This window comes from Heptranchias perlo, chromosome 2 (assembly GCF_035084215.1).
Source record: "Heptranchias perlo isolate sHepPer1 chromosome 2, sHepPer1.hap1, whole genome shotgun sequence".
Taxonomy (NCBI): domain Eukaryota; kingdom Metazoa; phylum Chordata; class Chondrichthyes; order Hexanchiformes; family Hexanchidae; genus Heptranchias; species Heptranchias perlo.
The window spans coordinates 48,530,865-48,555,939 of record NC_090326.1 but is presented as its reverse complement, the minus strand read 5'-3'; the positions used below and the strand labels follow the sequence as shown (position 1 = coordinate 48,555,939).

The following is a 25,075-nucleotide window of genomic DNA, read 5'->3' as shown; positions in this document are numbered from 1 at the left end:
CACTTTAACCTTTTTGTGAGTTGGTAAAATGGTAAGATGAAAAGCAGAGTGTTCAAGTGTTTTTTTTAATTGTTGTGAGTGCTTTATTTCCTTGGTTACTAAATGGTGGTAGGTGTGTTAAGTAAATATACACATGAATTACATTTACCTGTATTGTGTGAGCATATCTAAGGCGTTTTCTACTTTAATGCATGTGACTAAAGCGGTGTTGCCATAGCCACACCTGTGGCTAGTCAGCAGTTTCTATTGGACAACATTGCTCTAGTGCAGCAAGGTGCTTTTCTGATGTTAAAACACTGTGCTCTGACAAGTCTAATTCGCATCTGACTTCTTGTACACCTGACTTGGGAATGTTCAACGTTGGGAAGATATTCCATTCACCCAACTGACAAGAAATTACCAAAAAGTACGCACTTAAAGGCAAGCATCATGATTTCATTAAAAATTACAAGCAGGATTTTTTTTTCCCAAAAACGGATATAAAAGGATGAAGATTGTAGTACAATCAAACTAATGCCTAAACACAAAGTCAGATTGTTCACGTGGTAGGCTATATTTAGATGGGTTAAAAAAAACTGCACATTTTGGAAAACTGAAATAAAACCAGAAAATTCTGGAGATACCAAAGACATCTGAAGACAGCTTTCAGGGGTTGATCCTTTGTCAGAACAGCAGGCGTTGTCTAGCCAATGATGAAACACTGAGCTCAAGAGTAGGTTCAGGTACAAAAAGACACCCATGCTGCAAGAGTATGGCATTATATGTAATAACAACTCTTACGTATAAGGCTGCCAGTATCACTTTTCTAAGTAGAAAAATTTGAAATACAAACAGGAAATGCAGGGAATAATGGTAAAAAGTTAAAAATAAAGGTTCTTTATCTAAATGCACGAAGCATTCGTAACAAGATAGATGAGTTAGTGGCACAAATAGAGATAAATGGGTTTGATTTAATAGCCATTACAGAGACGTGGTTGCAAGGTGACCAAGGTTAAATATTCCAAGATACTGAACATTTCATAAAGACAGGCAGAATGGAAAAGGAGGGAGGTATCCCTGATAATAAAGGATGACTTAAGGATAGTGGTGAGAAAGGTAATAATTGTGGGGGACTTTCACCTTCATATAGACTGGGCAAATTAAATTGGCAACGGTAGTCTGGAGGACGAGTTCATGGAATACATTCGAGACAGTTTCCTAGAAGTATGGAAAAAGGAAGAGAATAGCAAAAGTAAACGTTGGTCCCTTAGACAGGAGAAATTATAATGGGGAATAAGGAAATGGCAGAGATGTTAAACAAATATTTTGTATCTATCTTCACAGTAAAAGACACAAAAAGCATACCAAAAAGAGTGGGGAACCAAGGGACTAATGAGAGTGAGGAACTTAAAGTAATTAATAGCAATAGAGGAAAAAGTACTAGAGAAACTAATGGGAGTAAAAGCTGACAAATCCCCTGGACCTGATGACCTACATCCTAGGATTCTGAAAAGAGGTGGCTGCAGAGATAGTGGATACATTGGTTGTGATCTTCCAAAGCTCCCTAGATTCTAGCATGGTCCAAGTGGATTGGAAGGTAGCAAATGTAACACTGCTATTCAAGAAAGCAGGGAAAGAGAAAACAGGGAACTACAGGCCAGTTAGCCTGACATCAACTGTTGGGAAAATGCTGGAATCCATTATTAAGGAAATGGTAACAGGGCACTTAGAAAATCATAATATGATTAGGCAGAGCCAACATGGTTTTATGAAAGAGAAATCGTATTTAACAAATATATTGGAGTTTTTTTTTGAGGATGGAACGAGCAGGGTAGATAAAGGGGAATCAGTGGATGTAGTATATTTGGATTTCCAAAAGGCATTCGATAAGGTGCGACATAAATAGTTGTTACACAAGATAAAGGCTCATGGGGTTGTGGGTAATATATTAGCATGGATTGAGGATTGGTTAACAGACAGAAAAGAGAGTAGGGATAAACGGGTCATTTTCAGGCTATAACTAGTGGAGTGCCGCAAGGATCAGTGCTTGGACCTCAGCTATTTACAATCTATATTAATGACTTAGATGAAGGAACCGAGTGTAATGTATCCAGGTTTGCTGACGATACAAAGCTAGGTGGGAAAGTAAGCTGTGAGGAGGCCACAAAGAGTCTGCAAAGGGATGTAGACAGGTTAAGTGAGTGGGCAAGGTGGTGGCAGATGGAGTGTAATGTGGAGAAATGTGAGGTTATTCACATTGGTAGGAAGGATAGAAAAACAGAATATCTTTTAAATGGTGAGTAACTACTGTTCAGAGAGATTTGGGTGTCCTCATATAAGAAACACAGAAAGTTAGCGTGCAGGTACAGCAAGCAATTAGGAAGGCAAATGGCATGTTGGCCTTTATTGCAAGGGGGTTGGAGTACAAGAGTAAGGAAGTCTTGCTACAATTGTACAGGGCTTTGGTGAGACCACACCTGGAGTACTGTGCACAGTTTTGGTCTCCTTATCTAAGGAAGGACATACTTGCCTTACAGGCAGTGCAATGAAGGTTCACTAGAGTAATTCCTGGGATGAGAGGGTTGTCCTATGAGGAGAGATTGAGTAGAATGGGCCTATACTCTCTGGAGTTTAGAAGAATGAGAGGTGATCTCATTGAAACACATAAGATTCTAAGAGGACTTGACAGGATAGATGTCGAGAGGTTCTTTCCCCTGCCAGGAGAGTCTAGAACTAGGGGGCATAGTCTCAGGATAAGGGATTGACCATTTAAGACTGAGATGAGGAGGAATTTCTTCATTCAGAGGGTTGGGAATCTTTGGAATTCTCTACCCCAAAGAGATGTGAATGCAGAGTCGTTGAGTGTATTCAAGGCTGAGATAGAAAGATTTTTGGACTCTAGGGGAATCAAGGGATATGGGGATCAGGCGGGAAAGTGGAGTTGAGGTAGAAGATCAGCCATGATCTTATCGAATGGTGGAGCAGGCTCGAGGGACTGTACGGCCTACTCCTGCTCCTATTTCTTATATTCTTATGGAATGCTCAGCAGGCTCATCATTTGGAAGGAAAAGATAAGGTTAATGCAGTAAGTGTTAACACGAACTGTTAATCTATCTTTCCTTGAGATTCTGACTGACCTGTTGCGCATTTCCAGCATTTTTTTTCTATTTCAGACTTTCAGCATGCACCATTTTCTTTTTACCAGTGGTAACATTTCTGCCTATATTTGTAAGTTTACCACATGCTTCAGCTCACTTGCAAATTACCCATTTACTCTTGTTGTACCATATTCGCATATGTTCAAAAGATTTTACGATCATCCCTAAATTCTTACAATTGTACTATCACACAAACTGAGGTCCTGTGGCCATTCCTTTAAAGTATCTGTAACAGAAAAATGTTTCACTACTCACCATGCTTTCAATACCTGAAATAGAAGGAAGTCATAGTGCAGTACTCTATTTAAAACCTGGCCCCAGAGATAAAGGACAGCGTTCTAAATCCCTGCACTACTCAGTCTCCACATTGCAAATTTGATTTGAACACGTTAATAAGAAAAGTGAGACTTATATTTAGGTAAATATATAGATAGATGGTGAAATGGCAGCATCTTTCAAGAAAGAGTACATTTTTAAGATATAATAGTTTACCAGATATGTGAAATGACAGATGGGCACCTTGTTCTGATGAAACAGGTTTGATAGCAGTGGCCATCCTGCAAATGCAACCAGCCCAAGTGTGAGGACTTCACGGTAGAAGAAACTCGCGATCTAAAAACAATTAACATCCAGCCATCAGATATGGATGCAAAAGAATTTAAAGTCAGGAAAACTATTGAACAAAGCACAGCCAAGGGAAATGGAAATTTGTGTTAGTGCCACAAAATGCACAGTGGTTTGACAATATTCAGTATTTACTGTTATTAGCTGCATGCCTGTTGCTTACAATGGAACATCCTGACATAAATTGTTGGGAGATGTCAGCACTGCTAAATGACCACAGGTTATTTCCACAAAAGCAGTTTAAAGTGTGCTTTTATTATTTCTATTTAAGTGGACTAAAGGAAGTTGCAGCACAGTGTTCAGGACAGATTCACACAGTATGAGTAATGTTACAGAGGAATGATCAATGGACTGCATTAGAGAAAAGTAATTTATGGCATAAGTGGTGCATTACATAAAGGATTTCAACTGTAGCTAAGACACAAAACTATTAACTATTAAAAAATACCTGCATTCAAGTGGGAAAGATTATGAAAGATATTGAGGGTATGAGGCATATTAATGACTGTTGTGTTCTTTTCCTCCTCCCCACAGAATGTCATATCGATCTCTCTTTAGGCTGGTAAGTATATAAAAGGAATGGTGGTAGTCAAACTCAAATGATTATACTTGAAAGATTGAAGGCTGTAATTTCTAAATCAAACTCAAAAGTATCGTTACTTGTTGTGAAACAGAACCAGTTTCAACATAATGTATGCTGTTCACACTACAAATACCTGTAATTTCTTTAGATACTTTCATTCATCTCCATCTCCCTCCTCTTCGGAAAGCAGTGATTCATACTGAGATACAATCCTACAACACTAGCAGCCCTGCAATATAGCACTTGTGACAATTCTTCATGTGGGAGGCTAGATGCATGTGGATAAGCCATCTTCACCAAACATCTGCAATAATTGATGACCAGAAGTAGGATTTTCCACCTTCCTATTGCAGGCACTGAAGTTTCACTATTGTCTTAGCATTGTTCAGTTAACTCAACAAAGGTCAATGTGGGTCCAACTCCCTGATACTTGGATTTTTATAGGACATCTCAAAGTACTTCACAGACAGTGGCCCCGATATTTATGGGGAGGCAGGGAGGGAGGGTCGTAGTGGCAAGGAAACCCAGAAATGCAGGTAACGCAGAGGTCCTGCCAAATTTAGCAGCAGGACTTCATGTCGGGATAGATCGTGGGGAGGGGTGGAGTGCATTGGATAGTGGGGGAGGGGGGAGGCCGATTGCAGGGGGGGGTTTGGGGGAGGCTGGTTTGCTTGAGGGGCTGGGGGCGGTGGAGGAGGGAGGGGGGGGGAAATCCCGGCCCGCAGCCATTAATTTTAAAACTGTGGTAAAAATTGACGCACACAGCCTCAATATAATATTTAAATTACGGACCCGTCTCTGGAAAGCAGATTAGTCGCCCGCCATCCCCCCCCCCCCCCCCCCCCCCCACCAAAACCGGAAGTGACGGCGTTGGTGGTGGATTGAGGTTGGGTTTCTGATTTTTCAAATTTTAACCCCTCCCCCTGCTCGTCGTGGGGTGGGGGGGTGTGGGTTAAAATTCCCCCCAGTGAGTTTCTTTTGAAGTACAATCACTGTTGTTATAAGCAGCACACAGCAAGGTCCCACAAACAGGAAATGAATGAATGAATGGTCAGATGATCTGTTTTGGTGGCATTTATCGGCCAAGACACTGGAAGAACTCCTTGCTTTTCTTTGAATAGTACCATGAGATTCTTATCATCTTCTTGAATGTGAGGCCTTGGTTTAACATCATATCCAAAAGATGGCACCGCCAACAATGCAGAAATCCCTCAGTTTGGACTGAAGAGCACACAATTTAGTGGCGTAGTAGGGCTTGAACCCACAACATTCTGAGACAAACGCAGTATCTACAAAGCCAAGGTTGCTACTTAAGATTAAAACAGTGAGAATTCAAGTTAGAACCTCACACCCTTATCTTCCATAAACTTTCTCACAGTTGAGTTAATAGGAAATTGGCTGAAGGGTAAAAGAATAATTTTATGAGAAAGGACCAAAAAAAAGACTTTTTAGCCTAGAAAGGAGCTAACTGAGAGGTGACCTCACAGAAATGTAAAAGATAGGAAATGGGAAAAGGTAAATTTGGAATATTAATTCAAAGTAAACCACGACAATAGGACAAGTGGGCACAGTTCAAACTGGCAAAAAACAAATTTTAGCACTAATTGTCAAGAAGTTCTTCACATAAAGAGTGATCAATAATGAATGTCAGGGTAGGGTGGCGGAGAGAAAAATCAAGGAATCACTTAAGAAGCAACTGAATGCTGTAACAGTGGCCGTAAGATCTTCTTGGATGCATGAGTTTGGATAGACCAAATTGTCTCCTTCATCCGTATCTATCGTGAGGGAGATCACTGATGAAGAACAGACCACCTTCCCACTATTTGTCCCCAATGTCAACATTGAGCTCTCCCAGATCAGTATAACATGGGTGAGAGGCAGAATAAAGCATTCTATTCTGACAAGACAATGGCCCCACTATTTACAGGGAGGCGGGGAGGGAGGGGGAGGGAGTGGGTGGGGTGGGGTGGGGGGGGGGGGGGGGGAATTGGGAGGAGGGGTGGTAAAATGTGTAGCAGCCAGGAAGCCCGGAAATACAGGTTTCCTGGAGGTCCTGCCAAATTTAACAGCAGGACCTGATCTAAATTTTTGTACTCTGTTTCCTGGCCACAGTCAGCCAGATTGAGGGGCTGGCTGACTGTCGGACTGGAAGGCCTGCGGCACTAGGCTGCAGCTGGGGAGCAGAGAGGAGGGAGAGATCATGGGTTGGCCGGGAAGGGGGGCGGGGGGCGGGGGGGCGGGGCGGATTGCCGTGGAGAAATCACAGGTCGGAGAGATCGGTCGGAGGCCCGATCGCGGGAAGGTCCGTTCACGTGAAATGGGGAACAGGTTCGCTTGGGAAGGCGGGGGAGAAGCACTCCTGTGCCTCCTGGAAGGCACTCAGCTGCTGGATCCGGCCATTCTCGCCTCCCTTCAGCTGTCGGGTTTACCGAGCCCTGGGAAACCCTGCCTGCAGCCATTAAATTTGAAACACTGCTAAAATCTGCGGCATGCAGCCTCATTAAAATTTTTAAATTAGGGATCCGCTTCTGGAGAGCGGGTTAGTTGCCCGCCCCCCAGCCTGCCTCCATTAAAACCGGAAGTGGGTGCATTGGAGGCACCAGTCCTGGGGGGTTAAAATTTCCCCTAATGTATTTAAATCCCATATCAAAAGACCACCCCCCTTCTAAACAAAAATGAAATTTACTTTGTCCCATGCCACCATTTTCTGTGAAATTCCATGCCAAATGGTCGGGAATGTTGTGCTGCGAACATATAATCTACCAGAAACTAAGTTGGGATTGCCCAAACAGTTAGGAGCCTTCCATTTGATAGAGAAGATTTTCATCTATAATTTAGACAGGAATATCAATGACAGGAAAATACTTCACACCACTTACCATGGTTTCAATACCCAGAATAACAAGCAGCAAAAAGCCAATGGATTTTGCAGGAGGATGAGTCAAAATTAAATTGATTACATTTTGAATAACTCTAAACCTGTTAAATGAGACAAAAAAAATCTAATATTATTTGGTATCAGTCTCATCTAGGAGAACTTAAATTTCATTTCCACCTTCCAATCCACAAATACCATTCATAAAATAATATTCTTTAAAGTAAATAAAAGCTGTAACATAGAATATACATTTCCGTAAACGGCATTTACGTAAAATTGCAAACTATACAGCTACAAATGCAAATTAAATGCAAATAGAGCAGGAAGAAGTAGCATCTTAAGTGATGGCCTAACACTAATAGCCAAAATTTTGAGAGTCCATACCAGCAGTGAGGTATCTTGTCTGCCACCAGTGTGCACAAGAAATCAATGGACAGAAATTACGGGCATCACACCTGTGATTTGTTGGTATGCCGCCAGCACCAACTCAGAAAATTTATCCCGATGCATCATCATAATCAATTAAATGTGATATTTAGCTAAATGCTAAGTTTTGAACAACCACCTAATGTTTCATATCTTTCAGTTTCTTGTCCGTTTAAAAGAATGTACGTAGAAAAAGTTGAACATATCTGAAGCAGCATTTTGCACGTTTGTAAACTTAACATAATTACTTTACATATTTTTTTGTCTTATCTATTGGAGATTATAATGAATGGTCTAGTTGGTTTTATGTTGGAATAGGGAACTATGGGCTAATTAAAGCACAAAGCACCCAGTTCTTTGCCCCACTCTAGCATTAATAAAATGCTGGAATCTTCATTATCATATTACTTTGTAATAATTTAAGTGTTTCTTTTGTAACGGTATGGTTTGTGGAACTGTTGCAAGCTCTATACCATAATGAAAGGCATATCTGTAGATTCCACACTGCAAAACAACTGCCCCAAATAACATGTCCTCCAATTTATCTTATCACTTCAAAGAAAAAAATTTGCACACATTCTGTTAATTAAGTTTGTGTAAAAGGACTTATCTGTTAAGAACAGCAGCAACAAAATTTTAAAAATATCAATCTGCACAGCATCAACAGTGGCATGCATCAACATGCCAAGACAGCCAACCAGGATACAAAAAAAAATATGCAACAATAAATTTGAAAAAGGTCTGTTTGTATCCTTCAACACAATTTTTTGCATCTGTCCATTGCCATGAAGCATAACAAATTTGACAACCAGATCTAAATTATTTCCCACTTACTCCTTTATTACTGCATACCACACTGGGACTGGCAGTAGGCAATAAATGTAATAGGTCCATGGACAGCTCTGAATCAGCAGAAACAGTGTTATCACTACACCAGCCCCAATGAATATTGCAGGAAGATGATCGCTAGATGACAGCTGTGAAATACATGAAATACAACATACATTTACTATGGGGTAGAACAACAGTCTCTGAAATTTCGCAAATAATTCAAGGAAAAAAAAGCCTTGACCATGATTACTTTTAATGATTTCAAACTGCTACAACTTTTAAGTGCCAAGAGTTATTTTGGTAGCCTCCAAGTTATACGGTTATACCATTTGGCAATCTATTGTTACTGAACTCAACTGGTAAATGACATTTTTGTTTTAAAAATCAAAGCTCTCAGAGATTACTGCAAGCGATGAGCATTTTTAATACTTCATTGGGTACTTTTCACCTACCTTGTCCAGCTTGGAGATTGGCTTGCTTAGTCTTGTGTGGAGTTTGACAATCATCACAAAAACATAAGATGTCCAGCCCACAAATCCCAGCACTACACTAATTCCCAAGAAGACTCGATCATAGGTATGATAATAAGAAAGTCCTTCCAAAGCAAGATTTATTAATGACTTGCAAAGACTGATCTGTAAGAGAAAATAATGCTATGAATGGAAAATTATTTCACTAATAAAAAATTTAACTATTATCAAACTGGATATTAATCTGGTTCATTTTTGAATTACATTAGTATTGAAGTTATTCCTTTCATTATATTACTTGTATTTCTCATTACTGTAAATGTGAAGAGAAATCTCATTTCTCTCATCACAGTCCACCAGGCTCATTTATTTCTATCATTCTCTGCTAAGAAGCAGGATAAAAAGGAGGATTTAAGATTCCCAGAGTACAATACACACTCATGCTTCATTGTCTAAGTGAGAACATATACTTAGATGTTATATGTATATATATTAGATATATATGTTTAGAAATCACCACTTCATGCAACATATCTTGCGGCATTCTCACTGAGTTGTCCAAACTGTACATCAGTGGTTAATTCATGGTATCTTAGTTCATTTAGGGGCATGCAATGGGACACTCTACACTTTCAAGAGGCTGTACAGAAAGATGACCACGCCTGCTTGTCGCCAAGAGGATATAACTGTGAGGGACATGGGAGTTCTACACTGTTTGCTACTTCTCTAGCTCCAAGCAAAGTCAATACAGTATCCATTTGGACTAGTTTGTCGATGTTTTGCTGAAATGCTTATTTTGCATGAATGTGTGAGAAGACTGTATCATGCCACAGTCTCATGAGCAAGAATGCATCTTCTTTTGCGCTAATGTTGAGAATTGCACTACTCTGCTTGCTGCAGGGTCTACTGTCCTCTTGCTAATAGCCCAAGCAAATATAGGGGTGGGTCAGTGGGATAGGGAAATTACTAGGTCAATCATGATTCTTGGCACTTGTCCACAAGGCTTCAAGGAAGATACAACGTGTGCAATGGTGGAACCTATATCTGCAGCCTTTCCAGTAATTATCTGTTGGGAAGGGATGAAACTTGTGATGCTTATATCTATTATAGTAGATACATTCAGTGTATCATTTTAACTGATCCTCTCATATCTGGGTGCATGTCGATGCAATGAGAGTTGGTCTCTAGCTTTTTTTCCATTTCTCTTTTGATAACAGGCAACTTTGGTTCCATTCCCAAGAATTTTATATTTACTGTCTTTTCTGTTGACACAGATGGGAAGTTACAGGCCAATTGTTGCAAGTTCAGGTACTCCTTCAGGTACTTGCAAGTACTTCTTCACACAAAGGGAAGCGGAAGTCTAGAACTCTCTCCCCAAAAAGATGTTGAAGCTAGCTCAATTGAAAATTTCAAAACTGAGATTGATAGATTTGTATTAGGTAAGGGTATTAACGGTTATGGAATCAAGGCAGGTGAATGGAATTGAGGTACACATCAGCCATGATCTAGCTGAATGGCGGAACAAGCTCGAGGGGCTGAATGGCCACTCCTGTTCTTGTGATACAGTTAGAATGGCTTCTGCCTTCATGATCAGCCAGGGATTTCTTTGTCCAGGTAATGACTTGTTGGAGCTGCTGTTCCTGTTCTTATTTTGGCCCTCTGCGTACTCTGAACAGAGAAATTTTAAAAAGTATTGCAAACATCTATAGACAGTAAATAGAAAGGGGTAAATAATGAAAGGAATTACTTCACCACAGGAGTTTAAACCATGTTTTAAGGCATACACACCTGAATGGGGTATGCTTGTAAAATCAATATAAAAATGAGTGTTTGCTATATTAAACCTTTCTAGATCATGGTCCCTTGGACTGTCAGTTTCCTAAGTAGTTCATCTCAAGTGAAAAAATAAACAATTTTTGGATAAAGTGGAAAAGCTGCTTACCAGTATTGATTTTGGAGAAAAGTAAGATTAAAAAATAAATATACTGTAGTCTTTGAAGTACAGGAATTCTAAGGTATAGCGAGGTGCATTAAAAGGCTGTAGATTGTATTTTAGATCTGGAGGGAGGCAGGACCAGATAGGTATTTATTCATTTATTTAAGGGTTTTCCAGAAAACAGGACATAATGCATTTTCACTTTATATATTTTTTTTAAATCAACAGTATACGTCTTGTTTAAAGTGCTCATGAAATATAATCAATCAATTTCTTAACCTGAATAATTACACTTTCAACATAATACTTACCGCTTCATTGTACTGTTGCTGCTGAATATATAAGCGTGCTGTGCGAAGCATGTCCTGCTGTTTGGAAAGTGGGAGAGGTCTATCGAAAGAAAATAAATACTTGAAACTTTGAATCGCTAATAAACTTCAACCTTTCACTGATACAAATCGACTACTGATTTAAATCCCAATGCCGTGAACAAGATACAACTGTAGTGCATACAAGATTTTAAACCAGATTATATATATTATTCAGTAAAAGTGAAAGAAAATATTTAACTAACTACAAGTGAGCACTCACAAGAGAAATATGCATAATGACCTACTTATCCTGGTTAATCAACAGAACTGACCAATGCCTCAAAAGAGGACTGACACATACTCCACTGAGGTTGCATAAATTTAGCTTCACCAATGGATTATTCCAAATCATTAAATATTAAAAATGGTGTGGTTGCAATATTCTGAAGGCACTGCACCAGTAGGTGGTGCTGTCAACGTAGCGTTCCATGACATAATGATACGTGACAGGCCCATCTTGAAGACCTTCAATTTAACTTCTGATAGACTGATGCGGGAATTTACCCCAAAAAACTGACGAGGTTAAAAAACAAAAAATGTCATAATGAATCGTGAAACTTATAGAATATAGAAACAGGATGATGAAATTTGAAGACTTCCTGACATCCCTGGCATCAATGAAAAGCGCAATCAGAAACCCAAATGCAAGAATGTCAATTGATGTTGAAAGAGACAAGGCAATGTAAAAAGAGGATGCTTCCCCAGAATCAATGGCAGAACATTAATGAGTTAAAAATAAATCATCGGCAGCAGATTGTAAACCCGTGAGCAATCACAGCAATCCACAGTGTAGAAAGTGAGAGAAAATGGGCAGTAGCATGCACTGCTCGCCACCTCTTTGCACCAAGGAGACAAGGTGCACTGGCATCATCTGCCCCCAGATGAATAATAATTGAACCTCCAAAACACCCCTCTCCCCACTCCCCTCCGCCACCCCACAAGAACAAGATGGCCCCAAGAACCCTCTTCCAAGATAAGAACAAAATGCCCCTTCTCTTGCCAATGAAATGCCAGCCGCTGACCCCACCCACCTCCCTGGGACGGAAATTGGTTGAGGAGAATATACCCAAAAGAAGATCAAATAAACCGATGGAAGCCCTCTTCTCGCTGAAGAGAAAATGGTCCATCTGTGCCCCCCTCGCAAAGAGAAAAAAATAGGACCCCCCCCCACACCTCGCTGAGCAGAAAATGTCAATTAAATCCTCCACCCTCGCCAAGGAGACGATAACCGGATACAACCTCGGCCACGGGGAAAAAGATCTGATGCAGCCCCTCCACTAGAGAGAAAACAGCCTGATGAAATTTGCCTCCCCCAACTGCTGAGGAGAAAAATTGTCTAATGCAACCCCCCACCTCCCCTAACCCAAGGAAAAATTGGCCTAAAAGATTCCCTCAGAGACAAAAAAAGGTCTGCTGGCTCCTCCCACCCACTGAGGGGAAAATGGCCCATTGCCACACACCTTGCTGAAGAGAAAATTACCATCTAAAACTTCTCTCTCCATTGATCGTAACATCGTCCAAGGGCCCACATTATTGCCGGCACCTGCTTGCCTCGACTCCACACTTTTCTATGTCCCTCTGCCCATCTCTTCCTCAATCATTCACCTGCTCCCCTTCTCCTCCCCATGCTGCTCTTCCCCCCGCTCTGCTCTCTCTTTCTTCATTTCACTTTCCTGTCTTCTTCCTCTCCTCCCCATCTCACTTTCTCCCTCCACCCCTCCTTCTTCATTTCACTTTCCTGTCTTCTTCCTCTCCTCCCCATCTCACTTTCTCCCTCCTCCCCATCTAATTTATCCCTTCCACCTTCCTTTCTTCTCTCATCATTCACCTTTATCTCTCCCTCTTCCCTCATCTCTCCCTCCCCCTCCCTCTGTTCTCCCCTACTATACCTTAGTTCAATCCTGCTTGACCTGAATAGTGCCTTTCATCTGGACTCCCTGTGTGCAACACCAGGGGAGATGGGCTAGTATTAATCAAAATAGCATTTTAGGTGATAATCCCTCTTATTGAACTTTAATAAACAACAAACTGAACAGGAAAATTCTGTTCACGTTAGACTATGAGGTCGTATTTTTGCCTGTTCAGGGGAAAAAACAGGAGAACTGTCTTTTTTTTGTCACAATTTACAACCTGCTAATGAAATCATGGGAATACGTGGTTTTGAAACATATAATTCCTGATTATCAATTCAGGTAGCAGTATAAAAAATAGTAGCCTAAACAGAACATGCCTATAATAATGATTCTTTAATGCTCTCAAGCAGCGAACAAGCCACTTACCTAGTATAAAATCTGCAGTTTACTAATCCAGTTACAAAATTTGCAACTTGAGGAAAATGGTTCAAAGAAATCTGAGAATAAAGCATTTGACTGTTCTTCTAAACTCTGTTATGGACACATTTTTGATGGTGGGGGGGGGGGGCGCGGATGCTCCCCTCACCACCCCTCCAGATAAACAGAGGAGGCAAGTGTGGCATTATGTGGCCGAGAGTCTGTTCTCCCTGGCTGGAGAGTCTAGAACTAGAGGTCATAGTCGCCGGATCAGGGGTCGGTCATTTAGGACCGAGATGAGGAAAAATTTCTTCACTCAGAGGGTTGTGAATCTTTGGAAATCTCTATCTCAGAGGACTGTGGATGTTCTGTCATTGAGTATATTTAAGACTGAGATTGATAGATTTTTTGGACGCTTAGGGAATCAAGAGATATAGGGATAGGGTGGGAAAATGGAGTTGAGGTAGAAGATCAGCCATGAGGGGACTAGAAGGGGTAGATGCTGAGAGGATGTTTCCCCTTGTGGGAGACACTAGAACTAGGAGCCAGAGTTTAAAAATAAGGGGCCTCCCATTTAAGACGGAGATGGAGAAACTTTTTCTCTCAGAGGGTCATGAGTCTGTGGAATTCCCTTCCCCAGAAAGCGGTGGAGGCAGGGTCATTGAATATTTTTAAGGCTGAGTTAGACAGATTCCTGATTAACAAGGGAGTCAAAGGTTATAGTAGGTAGACGGGAAAGTAGGGGTGAGGTCACAATCAGATCAGCCATGATCTTATCAAATGGTAGAGCAGGCTTGAGGGGCTGAATGGCCTACTCCTGCTCTTAATTTGTATGTTCACATGATCTTATTAAATGGTGGAGCAGGCACGAGGGGCCGTATGGCCTACTCCTGCTCCTATTTCTCATGTTGTTATGTGACTGAAAGAGTGATGAACAACTCAGATAACACAGAAGCTGCACTAACTTAAAAAAGAGTACAAAGACAACACATGAATATTACTGCAAAGTAGGAGCACAAGACGTGAAGGAAAGTTGCGGTTGTTAAAAATGCAGGAAAAAAATGATTGCCTGCACTACGGTGTCACACTGAGCCATAACAACACCAGTGGCTTCTGTGATGGAGATCCTAGTTATACTTGTAATAGGCACTTTAGATGCATCTCTTACGAATACTCCTACTATGGAGGATTTGGGGTCTAAATTCCTTTAATTTGCTTAGAGAACTACAAACTCTGAGCCATCATAGCCCAATGTTGTATGCTAAGACAGTTCAGTAGGCCTCATTTGGCATGGTGCAGTACAGGAACAGGCACTCTAGTTAACAACAGTTCTATCCCACATGTAGCTCTGCATTAGTTACAGCAGGCACTGTCTCAAAGCAATGAGGCTGCAGTAATTTCAGCAAAGGAGGCTCATCAAGGCTAGTTGTAGATGCAATTAGTGAGCCTTCTGCATACCTTGCAGCTTCTATGCAGCACTCACTAGTGCTACTCTTCTACTGCCTCGCTGGTGATGCTGAGCCTTAAACGGCACACTCAAGATAGCTGCCTGTGTCGTGGTTAGCCCCTTGTGAATTGTATGAAAGGAAAGGGAATAGATTTATTAGCATTGGTTCCTAATGCAGCAATTCTTCAATCCAACAAAGGAACAGGTAATATTTGATTTAGCTAATAGTAGCGAACCAGTAATAGTTGACAATCTGGAACATCTGGGGGACAGTGACAATGATATTATTGAATTAATCAGGAACTGGTCCAGCTCTCTTTTGAAGGTATGCAGTGAATCAGCACTCACTGCATGAGACAACAACTTGTTCCACAGGTCTACCATCCTCTGGGAAAAGAAGAACCACCTGATATCTAACCTAGCCATCTTAAGCCCTTGCGTAACTTTACAAATGACCCCAGATCCTCCCTGAAGTAACTAACTGTTATAACATTCGTATAAACAGAAAAAATGTAACGGATAAAATAATGGAATTGAAGCCAGACAAATCTCCAGGCCTAGGTGGTTTCCATCTGAGGGAATTAAAAGAAGCAGGCAAGAGAATTGGGGATCGATTAGTGTTAACCTTCCAAGGCTCGCAGGATTCAAGAGTAATAGCCCAGGATTGGAAGGGCACAACTCTAAAAGGGGTACAGGAACAGAGAGATCTGGGGGTTTATGTGCACAAATCGTTGAAGGTGGCAGAGCAGGTTGAGAAAGCAGTTAAAAAAGCATACGGGATACTGGGCTTTATAAGTAGAGGCATAGAGTACTAAAATATGGAAGTCATGATGAACCTTTATAAAACACTGGTTTGACCACAACTGGAGTATTATGTCCAGTTCTGGGCACTGCACTTTAGGAAAGACGTGACAGCCTTAGAGAGGGTGCAGAAGAGATTTACTAGAATGATTCCAGGGAGGAGGGACTTTGGTTATGTGGATAGACTGGAGAAGCTGGGGTTGTTCTCCTTGGAACAGAGAAGATTTGATAGAGGTATTCAGAATCATGAAGGGTCTGGACAGAGTAGAGAGAGAGAAACGTTTCCCATTGGCGGAAGGGTCAAGAACCAGAGGACATAGATTTAAGGTGATTGGCAAAAGAACCAAAATGTGACATGAGGAAAAGCTTTTTTTAAAAACACAGCGAGTGGTTAGGATCTGGAATGCACTGCCCGAGGGGGTGGTGGAGGCAGATTCAATCATGGCCTTCAAAAGGAAACTGGATAAGTACTTGAAGGAAAAAAATTTGCAGGGCTACAGGGAAAGGGCGGGGGAATGGGATTAGCTGCATTGCTCTTGCATAGAGATGGCATGGATTCGATGGGCCGAGTGGCCTCCTTCCGTGCTGTAACCTTTCTATGATTCTATATTATATCCTTATTCAAAAAATGAGGAAGAGACAAACTGCAAGGCAGTGAGTTTAATGTCAGTAGTTGGAAAATTGTGAGAATCCATCATCAAGGGAAGTGAGTGCTTGGAAAATATAAGCTGATTCAGGAGAATCAGCGAGACATGTGAAAAGTAGGTCATGTCTAAATAGCCTAATAGAGCTCAGTATGCATTAAGGAAGATCAATTGATGTTATATATATGGATTTTCAGAAGACTTTTGATAAGGTTCCACGCAAGAGATTGCTAGCTAAAAATTGAGGTGCGTGAAATTGGAGGCATCCTCTTGGCGTGGATGAGAAACTGGGTGGGATGTAGGAAACAGGGAGCTGGAATAAAAGGGGCATTCTCAGATTGGGAGAAAGAGACAAGTTGTTTCGCAGCTTAACTCTATTCCCAAATCCACATCATTTGTAAATAGAGGGAAGTATATTCAAGTTTGCACGATGATACTAAGCAAGGAGGTATAGTGAGTTATGAAGAACAGGACAGAAAATTGTAAAAGGACATAGATAAATTAAATGAATGGGCAGAACGATAGTAGGTACAGCTCAATGTAACAAATTCTATAGTAGTACATTTTGGACTTAAGAATGGTAGATGGGAATACAATCTAAATGGGGAAGCTATAGGGGGGGTGGATGAACAAAAGGATTTAGGGCGTCCAGGTACAGAAATCATTAAAACTAGCTTGCAGGTCCAAGATATGATGTTAGGCATTATCACAAGAGGTATAGAATAAAGAAGCAAACGAGTATTATTGCAGTTATATGAATCCTTGGTGAGGCCTCATTTGAAATATTGGCCCAGATTTTGCTGTCAAAATAACGGTGAGGCTAATGACGTTCGCTGTTATTTATGCCCAAATGGTACAGCAACTTCAGGCGAGGGGCAGATGCGCTGTTAAACATGGATATCCAAAAGTCGCTGTCCAACATGCGCCGCTCCACCATTAGCTTTGCGAAAACGGCATCTCACTGTCTGCCTCATCATTGAAATGCATTGAATGGCATGAAGTTGCTGTATTTACGCAGTAAACTTGCCACAGAAAGTTAAGTCTTGTCATTTCAAGTCTAAGTACTCTTTTAATGACATGATAAGTATTAATTACAGCCAATCAACCTCTCTGGCACCAAAAATTAATATTACAAGTTTGGAGTCTCTTTCCTTTAGGATTTAATTGTTGGAAATTTTAAAAATGTAAAATTTTAAAATATTTTTTAAAACTTTTCCTTTCTGTCTCCTCTTAATTCAATCTTTCTTTCCTTCTTTTTATTTCTCTTTCTGTACCTGATTTGACATTGAATTCACCCACTCTAATTTACATTTCCTTCTCAGTCATTGTGCTGGTAATTTCACAATTCTTCAATCCGATTGTTTAAGGAGATACCCTGTTGCTTGCCCTGTTCACTCAGGTCCCAGATGCCCTGTTTCCCTCGCTGCAACGTTATCAGCTCACACTTTCAGCAACTTGCCACGCAAAAAATTTTAAATCCTGCAGGGGCAAGTCGAACTAATGGCAGATGCCATTAGATACCCTGCTATAGCAAAATTTGGCCCAATGCATTCTGTTTTGTGCACCCCAAATTAGGAATGATATACTGGTCTTGAAGGATGATTCACTAGTATGATACCAAGGATGAAGAGATTGAGCAATAATGAGAGACTGGGCTTTATCCCCTGGAGAGGAGAAGGAAAAGGGTGATCTGACTGCAAAATAAGGATATTAAGGCATATAATCGAGAAAAGGCAGAAAACTGGGATTAAAAATAACACGAGTAAAAATTTGGCACAGTAGACTTAAAGGGGCTGCTCCTGTTCCTATGTTCCTTTATCTCCTATCTCCTCTGCACTCCTGGGCCACTCTCTCATCTCATAGAAACAGAGAAAATAGGAGCAGTAGGCAGCCATTCGGCCCTTCGAGCCTGCTCCGCCATTCAATATGATCATGGCTGATCCTCTATCTCAATACCATATTCCCGCTCTCGCCCCATACCCCTTGATGCCTTTTGTGTCTAGAAATCTATCTAGCTCCTTCTTAAATATATTCAGTGACTTGGCCTCCACAGCCTCCTGTGGTAGAGAATTCCACAGGTTCACCACCCTCTGAGGGAGGAAATTTCTCCTCCTCAGTCCTAAATGTCCTACCCCATATCCTGAGACTGTGATCCCTTATTCTGGACCTGCATCCAGTCTGTCTAGCCTTGTCATAATTTTATATGTTTCAATGAGATCCCCTCATTCTTTTAAACTCGAGTGAATACAGGCCGAGTCGACCCAATCTCTCCTCCTATGACAGTCTTGCCATCCCAGGGGTCAGTCTGGTGAACCTTCGCTGCACTCCCTCTATGGCAAGTATATCCTTCCTTAGGTAAGGAGACCAAAACTGCACACAATACTTCAGGTGTGGTCTCACCAAGGCCCTGTATAAGACATCCTTGCTCCTAGACTCAAATCCTCTTGCAATGAAGGCCATTTGCCTTCCTAACTGCTTGCTGCACCTGCATGTTTGCTTTCAGTGACTGGTGTACAAGGACACCCAGGTCCCTTTGTACATCAACATTCCCCAATCTATCACCATTTAAATAATTGTAAGGAATCTTACAACACCAGGTTATAGTCCAACAGTTTTATTTGAAAATCACAAGCTTTCGGAGGCTTTCTCCTTCGTTAGGTGAAGTGTGACTAATGAAAGTCATCTTTTTCTCTCACTTTTTGCTGATGTTTGTTAATGCATACAAGGAGTAGGAATCCTTTGAGAACGGTCATGAGTGAATAGCACTTTATAACCAATATGCACCCCTTTCTGCTCGGGTCTTCTTTCCCTTAAAATGGTCTAATAGAGGAAAATACAACACGTGGTGAGGCAATCTCCTGTATGGCGCACTAAGCATTGGGGGCATATACGGATGAGATTGTACGGTCATTTTAAGTTCTACTACTGTACCTGCTGACCTACATTGGTTCCCGGCAATGCCTCGATTTTAAAATTCTCATTGTTGTGTTCAAATCCCTTCATGGCCTCGCCCCTCCCTATCTCTGTAACCTTCTCCAGCCCTACAACCTTTCTAGATCTCTGCGCTCCTCCATTTCTGGCCTCTTGCGCATCCCCGATTTCCTTCGCTCCACCATTGGTGGCCGTGCCTTCAGCTGCCCAAGCCCTAAGCTCTGGAATTCCCTCCCTAAACCTCTCCGCCTCAGCTCTCCACTTAACTTTCTCCTTAAAACCTACCTCTTTGACCAAGCTTTTGGTCACTTGTCCTAATATCTCCTTATGTGGCTCTGTGTCAAATTTTTTCTGATAACTCTCCTGTGGAGTGCCTTGGGACGTTTCTATGTTAAAAGCGTTACATAAATGCAAGTTGTTGTTGTTGTGGTGGTGCTGGTATAGATATCTTTTGGGCAATGTGCCTGGAAAATGTATGCCTTTTTACATTAATTCTGGAAAAGTAAAGCACACTGAGTCAGAATGCAGAAACGCTGCGCACAAAAGACATCATATGCAATTAATGTATAAATGTTTAACTCAAATACTGCATCGGTCTGGATATCCAAATGAAGCCTCCACTGAACTAAAACACCACAGAAAACATTGGTGACAGTATTAAAAGTTTAGAATTTATATCAACTGCAATTTTCTTCCTTCAGCGTTAAAATCTGCAGGGTTCTCCCAGATCAAGGTAGGCCCAGTGGGTGCAGACAACTTGGAAACTGAATTACAAGACTGTCAGTAGAATTTTCATCATTGTGAGATTTAAAGATGTCTGCTTGCAGAGTGTACAGCATAAAGACAGTAAGAGTACATGTAAGTGATTACAGCAGTCTGCTGCACTTGAAGAAGCACTGTATTACCCCCACCAAAAAAGCCCTGGCTGATTTTAGTGAAGTCTCGAAACCTAACATGAAAATGTACTCGGTAGACTGTGTGTCATTTTTGATAAATTACTATCAAGTATTTACAGCAAAACTGTGTAACAAAATATGCAATAGTCTTGCTTAAGTTTCTGGTTTTACCTCTAATGGGCTGGGCTTTGAGTCTCTTGTAATGTAAACTGTAATTTGTACAGCAACTGTTAAATAGTATGACTTCATCCATACTGCTGCAACAGAGACTCAATGTCAGCAGGTTTGCATCCCTATGTCATACTTGCTTTCAGTTCCAACGAATTGCATAGGGCCTCTGGAAAGTTCAATTGATACAATCACCAAATTTGAGTTGAAGCAAGAAAATACCTGATTGTCATGTCACATATTTACAAAGTAGACAGGTGCCAAAATATAGAATGTTACTCCTCATAAAGGAGAAAATGGATTAACTAGTAATTGTCTCTCTATAAGGCCAATTTTAGCACACAACATCTCTATGAACCATTCCAGTGAATTCCCCTCCGCCCAGGTCAAGCTCAACAGAGGAAACAGCTTGGGCAATAAATTGGGCCATGTAGCGCCCATTGTTTCGGCACTATGTGGCCTCTCCAACATCCAAGATGGCATCTTGGCTGCGCACGCACGTTTCCAGCATGATGTGCGCCGGACACCATCTTGATATAGGAGTTAGCGCATGCGCAAATACCGAACGCCGGAAGCATGTAAAGTAGGGAGAAAATGCATACAATCAGCGTGCAACGCTGATTTAAAGTGATAAACACCACTATGGACCTTAATGCTCAACTCAACGCACAGTCTTAACCCTGACCACCTGAATGTGACTTAGACTGCTTGGAGGACCCCCCACCAGTGCTATTTAAAGGGACCATGCAGGTGTTGCAGGTTAGTTGCTAGATGATCGCTTCTGGCTGCTGGTAGAATAGGAAGTATAGAAAACCTTTTTTGAAGTTCCCTATAGTTACTGAGAGTTCCTAGTGTACATTTGAGAGTGGTTTGGCAGGTACTGCCTTACAGTTCGGAAAGTTACAACTGTGGTTGAACAACATTCCTGGTGTGGAGATGCCGGTGATGGACTGGGGTTGACAATTGTAAACAATCTTACAACACCAGGTTATAGTCCAACAATTTTATTTGAAAATCACAAGCTTTCGGAGGCTTCCTCCTTCGTCAGGTGAATGTCCTGTAATTTGTACAGCAACTGTTAAATAGTATGACTTCATCCATACTGCTGCAACAGAGACTCAATGTTCAGCAGGTTTGCATCCCTATGTCATACTTGCTTTCAGTTCCAATCAGTTCCAATGAGTTACATTCCTGGTAACTATGGGTGGTCCGCTAGGGCTCCCGCTGGGCATTGAGCACGACTGGGAGCATACGGAGAGGCCACACACAGCAGGTCAAGCTGCGAGGAGGGTACGCGAGGAGGCGCAGGGCACTGAGCAGGAGACCCTATCCAATGAGGGCCTTCCGGGACCAATTCTCTTATCTCAACATGACCGAGGAGGATGGCATCCGACGCCTGAGGTTCACCAAGGAATCCGTGACCGAGATCTATCAAGTGCTGCGGCCACAACTGCAGCCTCCGAGCAGGGTAAGGACAGCATTGCCTGTGGCTGTGAAGGTGACCGTGGCACTGAATTTCTAAGGCTTAGGATCATTTCAGGCCTCTGCTGGCAATATGCGCAACATCTCACAGTATGCAGTGCACTGCTGCATAAGGAAGGTCACAGATGCACTGTATCAGATGAGGAACAGGTTCACCACCTTCCTTCTTGACAGAGACAATCAGAATGAAGAAGCACGGCGGTTCGCTCGCATTGCTGGCTTCCCCATGGCACAGAATGCCACTGACTACACTCGCAGTGCCCTGCATATCAACTCGGCCGTCTTAGTCAACCGAAAGGGCTTCCATTCCCTCAACGTGCAGCTCAGTGGGAAAAGAGAAGGAGCATTAGATATGCAGAGACCCCCTTCATTGGGTCCTCCAGCGTGGCATGTTGTCACGGCTGCAGCGATAGGCTGCCCAATGATCTGAAGCACTGTCTTCTCTAGGGAGGTGAGAACGTATAAGCATCCCCATCCACCCTCAGGTCTCTCCTGCTGCCGGCTGTTATGCGCCATCTTCTCCTGCAAGACAGAGGACAGTGTGTCAGTGAGTATCCTGCAAGGTGTGTGGGTGATATGCCTGTTGTGGTTGAATAGCTGCCAGTTTGTGTGTGGCCTGTGAGTGGTGGTTGTGTGGTCTGCAAGTGTGATACTATGTGCAGGTGAGATACAGCATGCCAAGTGCAGCATTGCATACGGATGGGCAGTGTTTGTTGGTGGGTGGGTGTTGGAGCGGATGATGCATGGAGCAGTGGTGGCAGTGGTAGGATGTGCCACTTAACACTTGCATTCACTCACATTGACTACTTGTGTCAAAACATTGAACTTCTTTCGGCACTGCACCCACGTGCATCATGCTACACTCCTGCCGTTCACTTCCTGCCAATGCCTGTGGAGCTGCCGTCTGGAGGGTCGCCTGCCACTCTGCGGGTACATGTTCCACCAGGGCCTCCAGTGCATCATCCGAGAAGCATGGGGCCCTCTCACGGGCCGGTCCTGCCATCCTTGCGGCCATCTTTCCCTCCTCCTAGTGGACTGTGCGTGTCCCATTAAAAACGTGCACCTCAGAGGTGCAGGCTGCTGATGACGTGCGCTGACCACGCCCCATTTCCGACTTCCTCATTCTCCGTGCAGCCAGCGCTACCCGCGGCGCTGAGAGGCTGCACGGAGATATCATGATAAGTACCAGGTAGCTCGAAATTCATGTGCTGCCTGCCTAGGAGCCATTGGGCGCAGGGGTAATAGCGCATCACGCTACCCACGCCCAAAAATGGTCCTTATAAATTTTTTCCCCCCCTTAATATCACCATTTGCAAATAGAACAATAAGGCACTTTTACCTTGATGAAATGCTATCAGCTGCAGACGCACGGTTCTCCTGTGATTGACGGTAATTTTGAAATAAATGCCCTAACTACAAAAGCAATCTTACAACACCAGGTTATAGTCCAACAATTTTATTTGAAAATCACAAGCTTTCGGAGGCTTCCTCCTTCGTCAGGTGAAAGCTTGTGATTTTCAAATAAAATTGTTGGACTATAACCTGGCGTTGTAAGATTCTTTACATTTGTCAACCCCAGTCCATCACCGGCATCTCCACATCACAAAAGCAATGACAGTAGTAGAGACTCTGATGTTTGTGGCTCTTGCAATCTGCTGTAAATTAACTGCTTCCTCTTCTGGCCGGCCAAATGTTCTGAGCCGGTTCCATTAGCCTGCATGCTTACATTGTTATGCAAAGTAATGCAATGGTGACACATGGATAATGCTGCACAGAGTCAGCTCTGTGTTAATTCTCACACCCACTGAGTGCATCAAGATTTGCAATTGTCTCAATGACATGAAACTCAGGTTTGCTGCCCCTATTTGCACGGCAGCCAATAAAAGCATTCCTGCCTTAGTTCACAGCAGCACATCATCTGTGGATGCACACAGCATCCTGACACTGAGAAGAGTGGGTTGTTAAAACTGGATAGGCATGTGATGAAGGAAAGAATACTAGAGCCTGGTCTTTAGTTTTTTCCAAGCCTTTATTCACACAGTTCCCTCTTGCACACCCCACACCCTAGCTAAGCTCACCTATAAAAAGGATCCAAGGGAGTCCCCAATCGATACTCACCACCTGAATACAATTAACCCCAACTGATACAAAATCAAAAATTAACGAGTCACAGTTTCCCAAATCAACCTGGAATTTACGAACATTGATTAATATATGTGGGAGAGAGGCACACAGAAGCCATTTTAGTATAATTCGCTCAGGATACAAGTTACAATAGAGAAGGGGTTTAAAATTATCCCAAGACCAAGACTAAATACATACAAAAAAAAGTAACTCCTGAAAAATTCAGGAGCAACCATTAACCTCTGAAGACATTTGCAATGGCAATGAATCACACACAACTGCAGTGGATATCTTAAGAAAGAAGCTTCGCACCACACCTCAGATAGTGTAGCGGTTACAGACGGATGTCTGTGAAAGTAAACTTTTAAAACAGTGTAAGTTTAGATTTCTCATTATAATACTTATCTGAGGATCATGGGTGCATGGAAAAAAAGAGACCAAGAATAAAATGATAATTCTCAGAGGCCCAGTGATACTGGATGCTGGCATACCAACTCACTGAGGGGAATTTTAACTCCCGCCATCTTTCAGAAACCAGGGAGGGGGCAGTTAAAATGGAGTGGGCAACTTACCAATTCCTTTCCCGCATCCATCTAGCCAACTACAATTTTAAATTGCAGGCAGCAAGACACCTGCCAGAAGCCAGCGAGGTCCTCTTTAAAAATGCAGATCGGGCTCCGATGACATCATCAAGGCTTGACTGTGGTAAGCCCTATGATGTTATGCACTATGAGTTCCAAAAGTATCGAGAAAATTCCACATGAAAGGATATGAATTAAACTCAAAACTTTGGTATTTAGGGTAAACCCTGGGAATGGATAAGAAACTAGTTGAAGGGTAGGAATCAACAAGTACTCATTAGAGAAGTTATGTCAGAGTGGGGGAAATACTGAGTAAGGTGCCTCAGGGCTCAGTGCTGGGACCACCACTACTGTTCCTAATTTACAAACAACCTGGATTCAGAAACAATGCAAAGTGGTCAAATTTGCAGATGATACCAAACTAGGAGGGGCAGTGGAATCGGAAGAGGCAGCTCAGAAACTACAGAATGAGTAG

At 42.1% G+C, this 25,075-nt stretch overlaps 1 protein-coding gene across 6 annotated transcripts in view; it reads right to left on the bottom strand.

The window, feature by feature from the left end:
• Positions 1–25,075, bottom strand: part of pign (phosphatidylinositol glycan anchor biosynthesis, class N) — a 141,142-nt gene that overhangs the window by 44,664 nt on the left and 71,403 nt on the right. For 4 of the 6 annotated variants that reach the window (XM_068001866.1, XM_068001868.1, XM_068001864.1 and 1 more), the window contains 5 exons: positions 11,197–11,275; positions 8,932–9,114; positions 8,483–8,625; positions 7,224–7,323; positions 3,630–3,749 (listed from right to left, as the gene is read on the bottom strand). In XM_068001866.1, the coding sequence (XP_067857967.1) occupies positions 3,630–3,749; positions 7,224–7,323; positions 8,483–8,625; positions 8,932–9,114; positions 11,197–11,275 (625 nt within the window). The remainder of the gene's footprint in view (positions 1–3,629; positions 3,750–7,223; positions 7,324–8,482; positions 8,626–8,931; positions 9,115–11,196; positions 11,276–25,075) is intronic. The other 2 variants (XM_068001867.1, XM_068001869.1) reach the window with 1 other exon arrangement.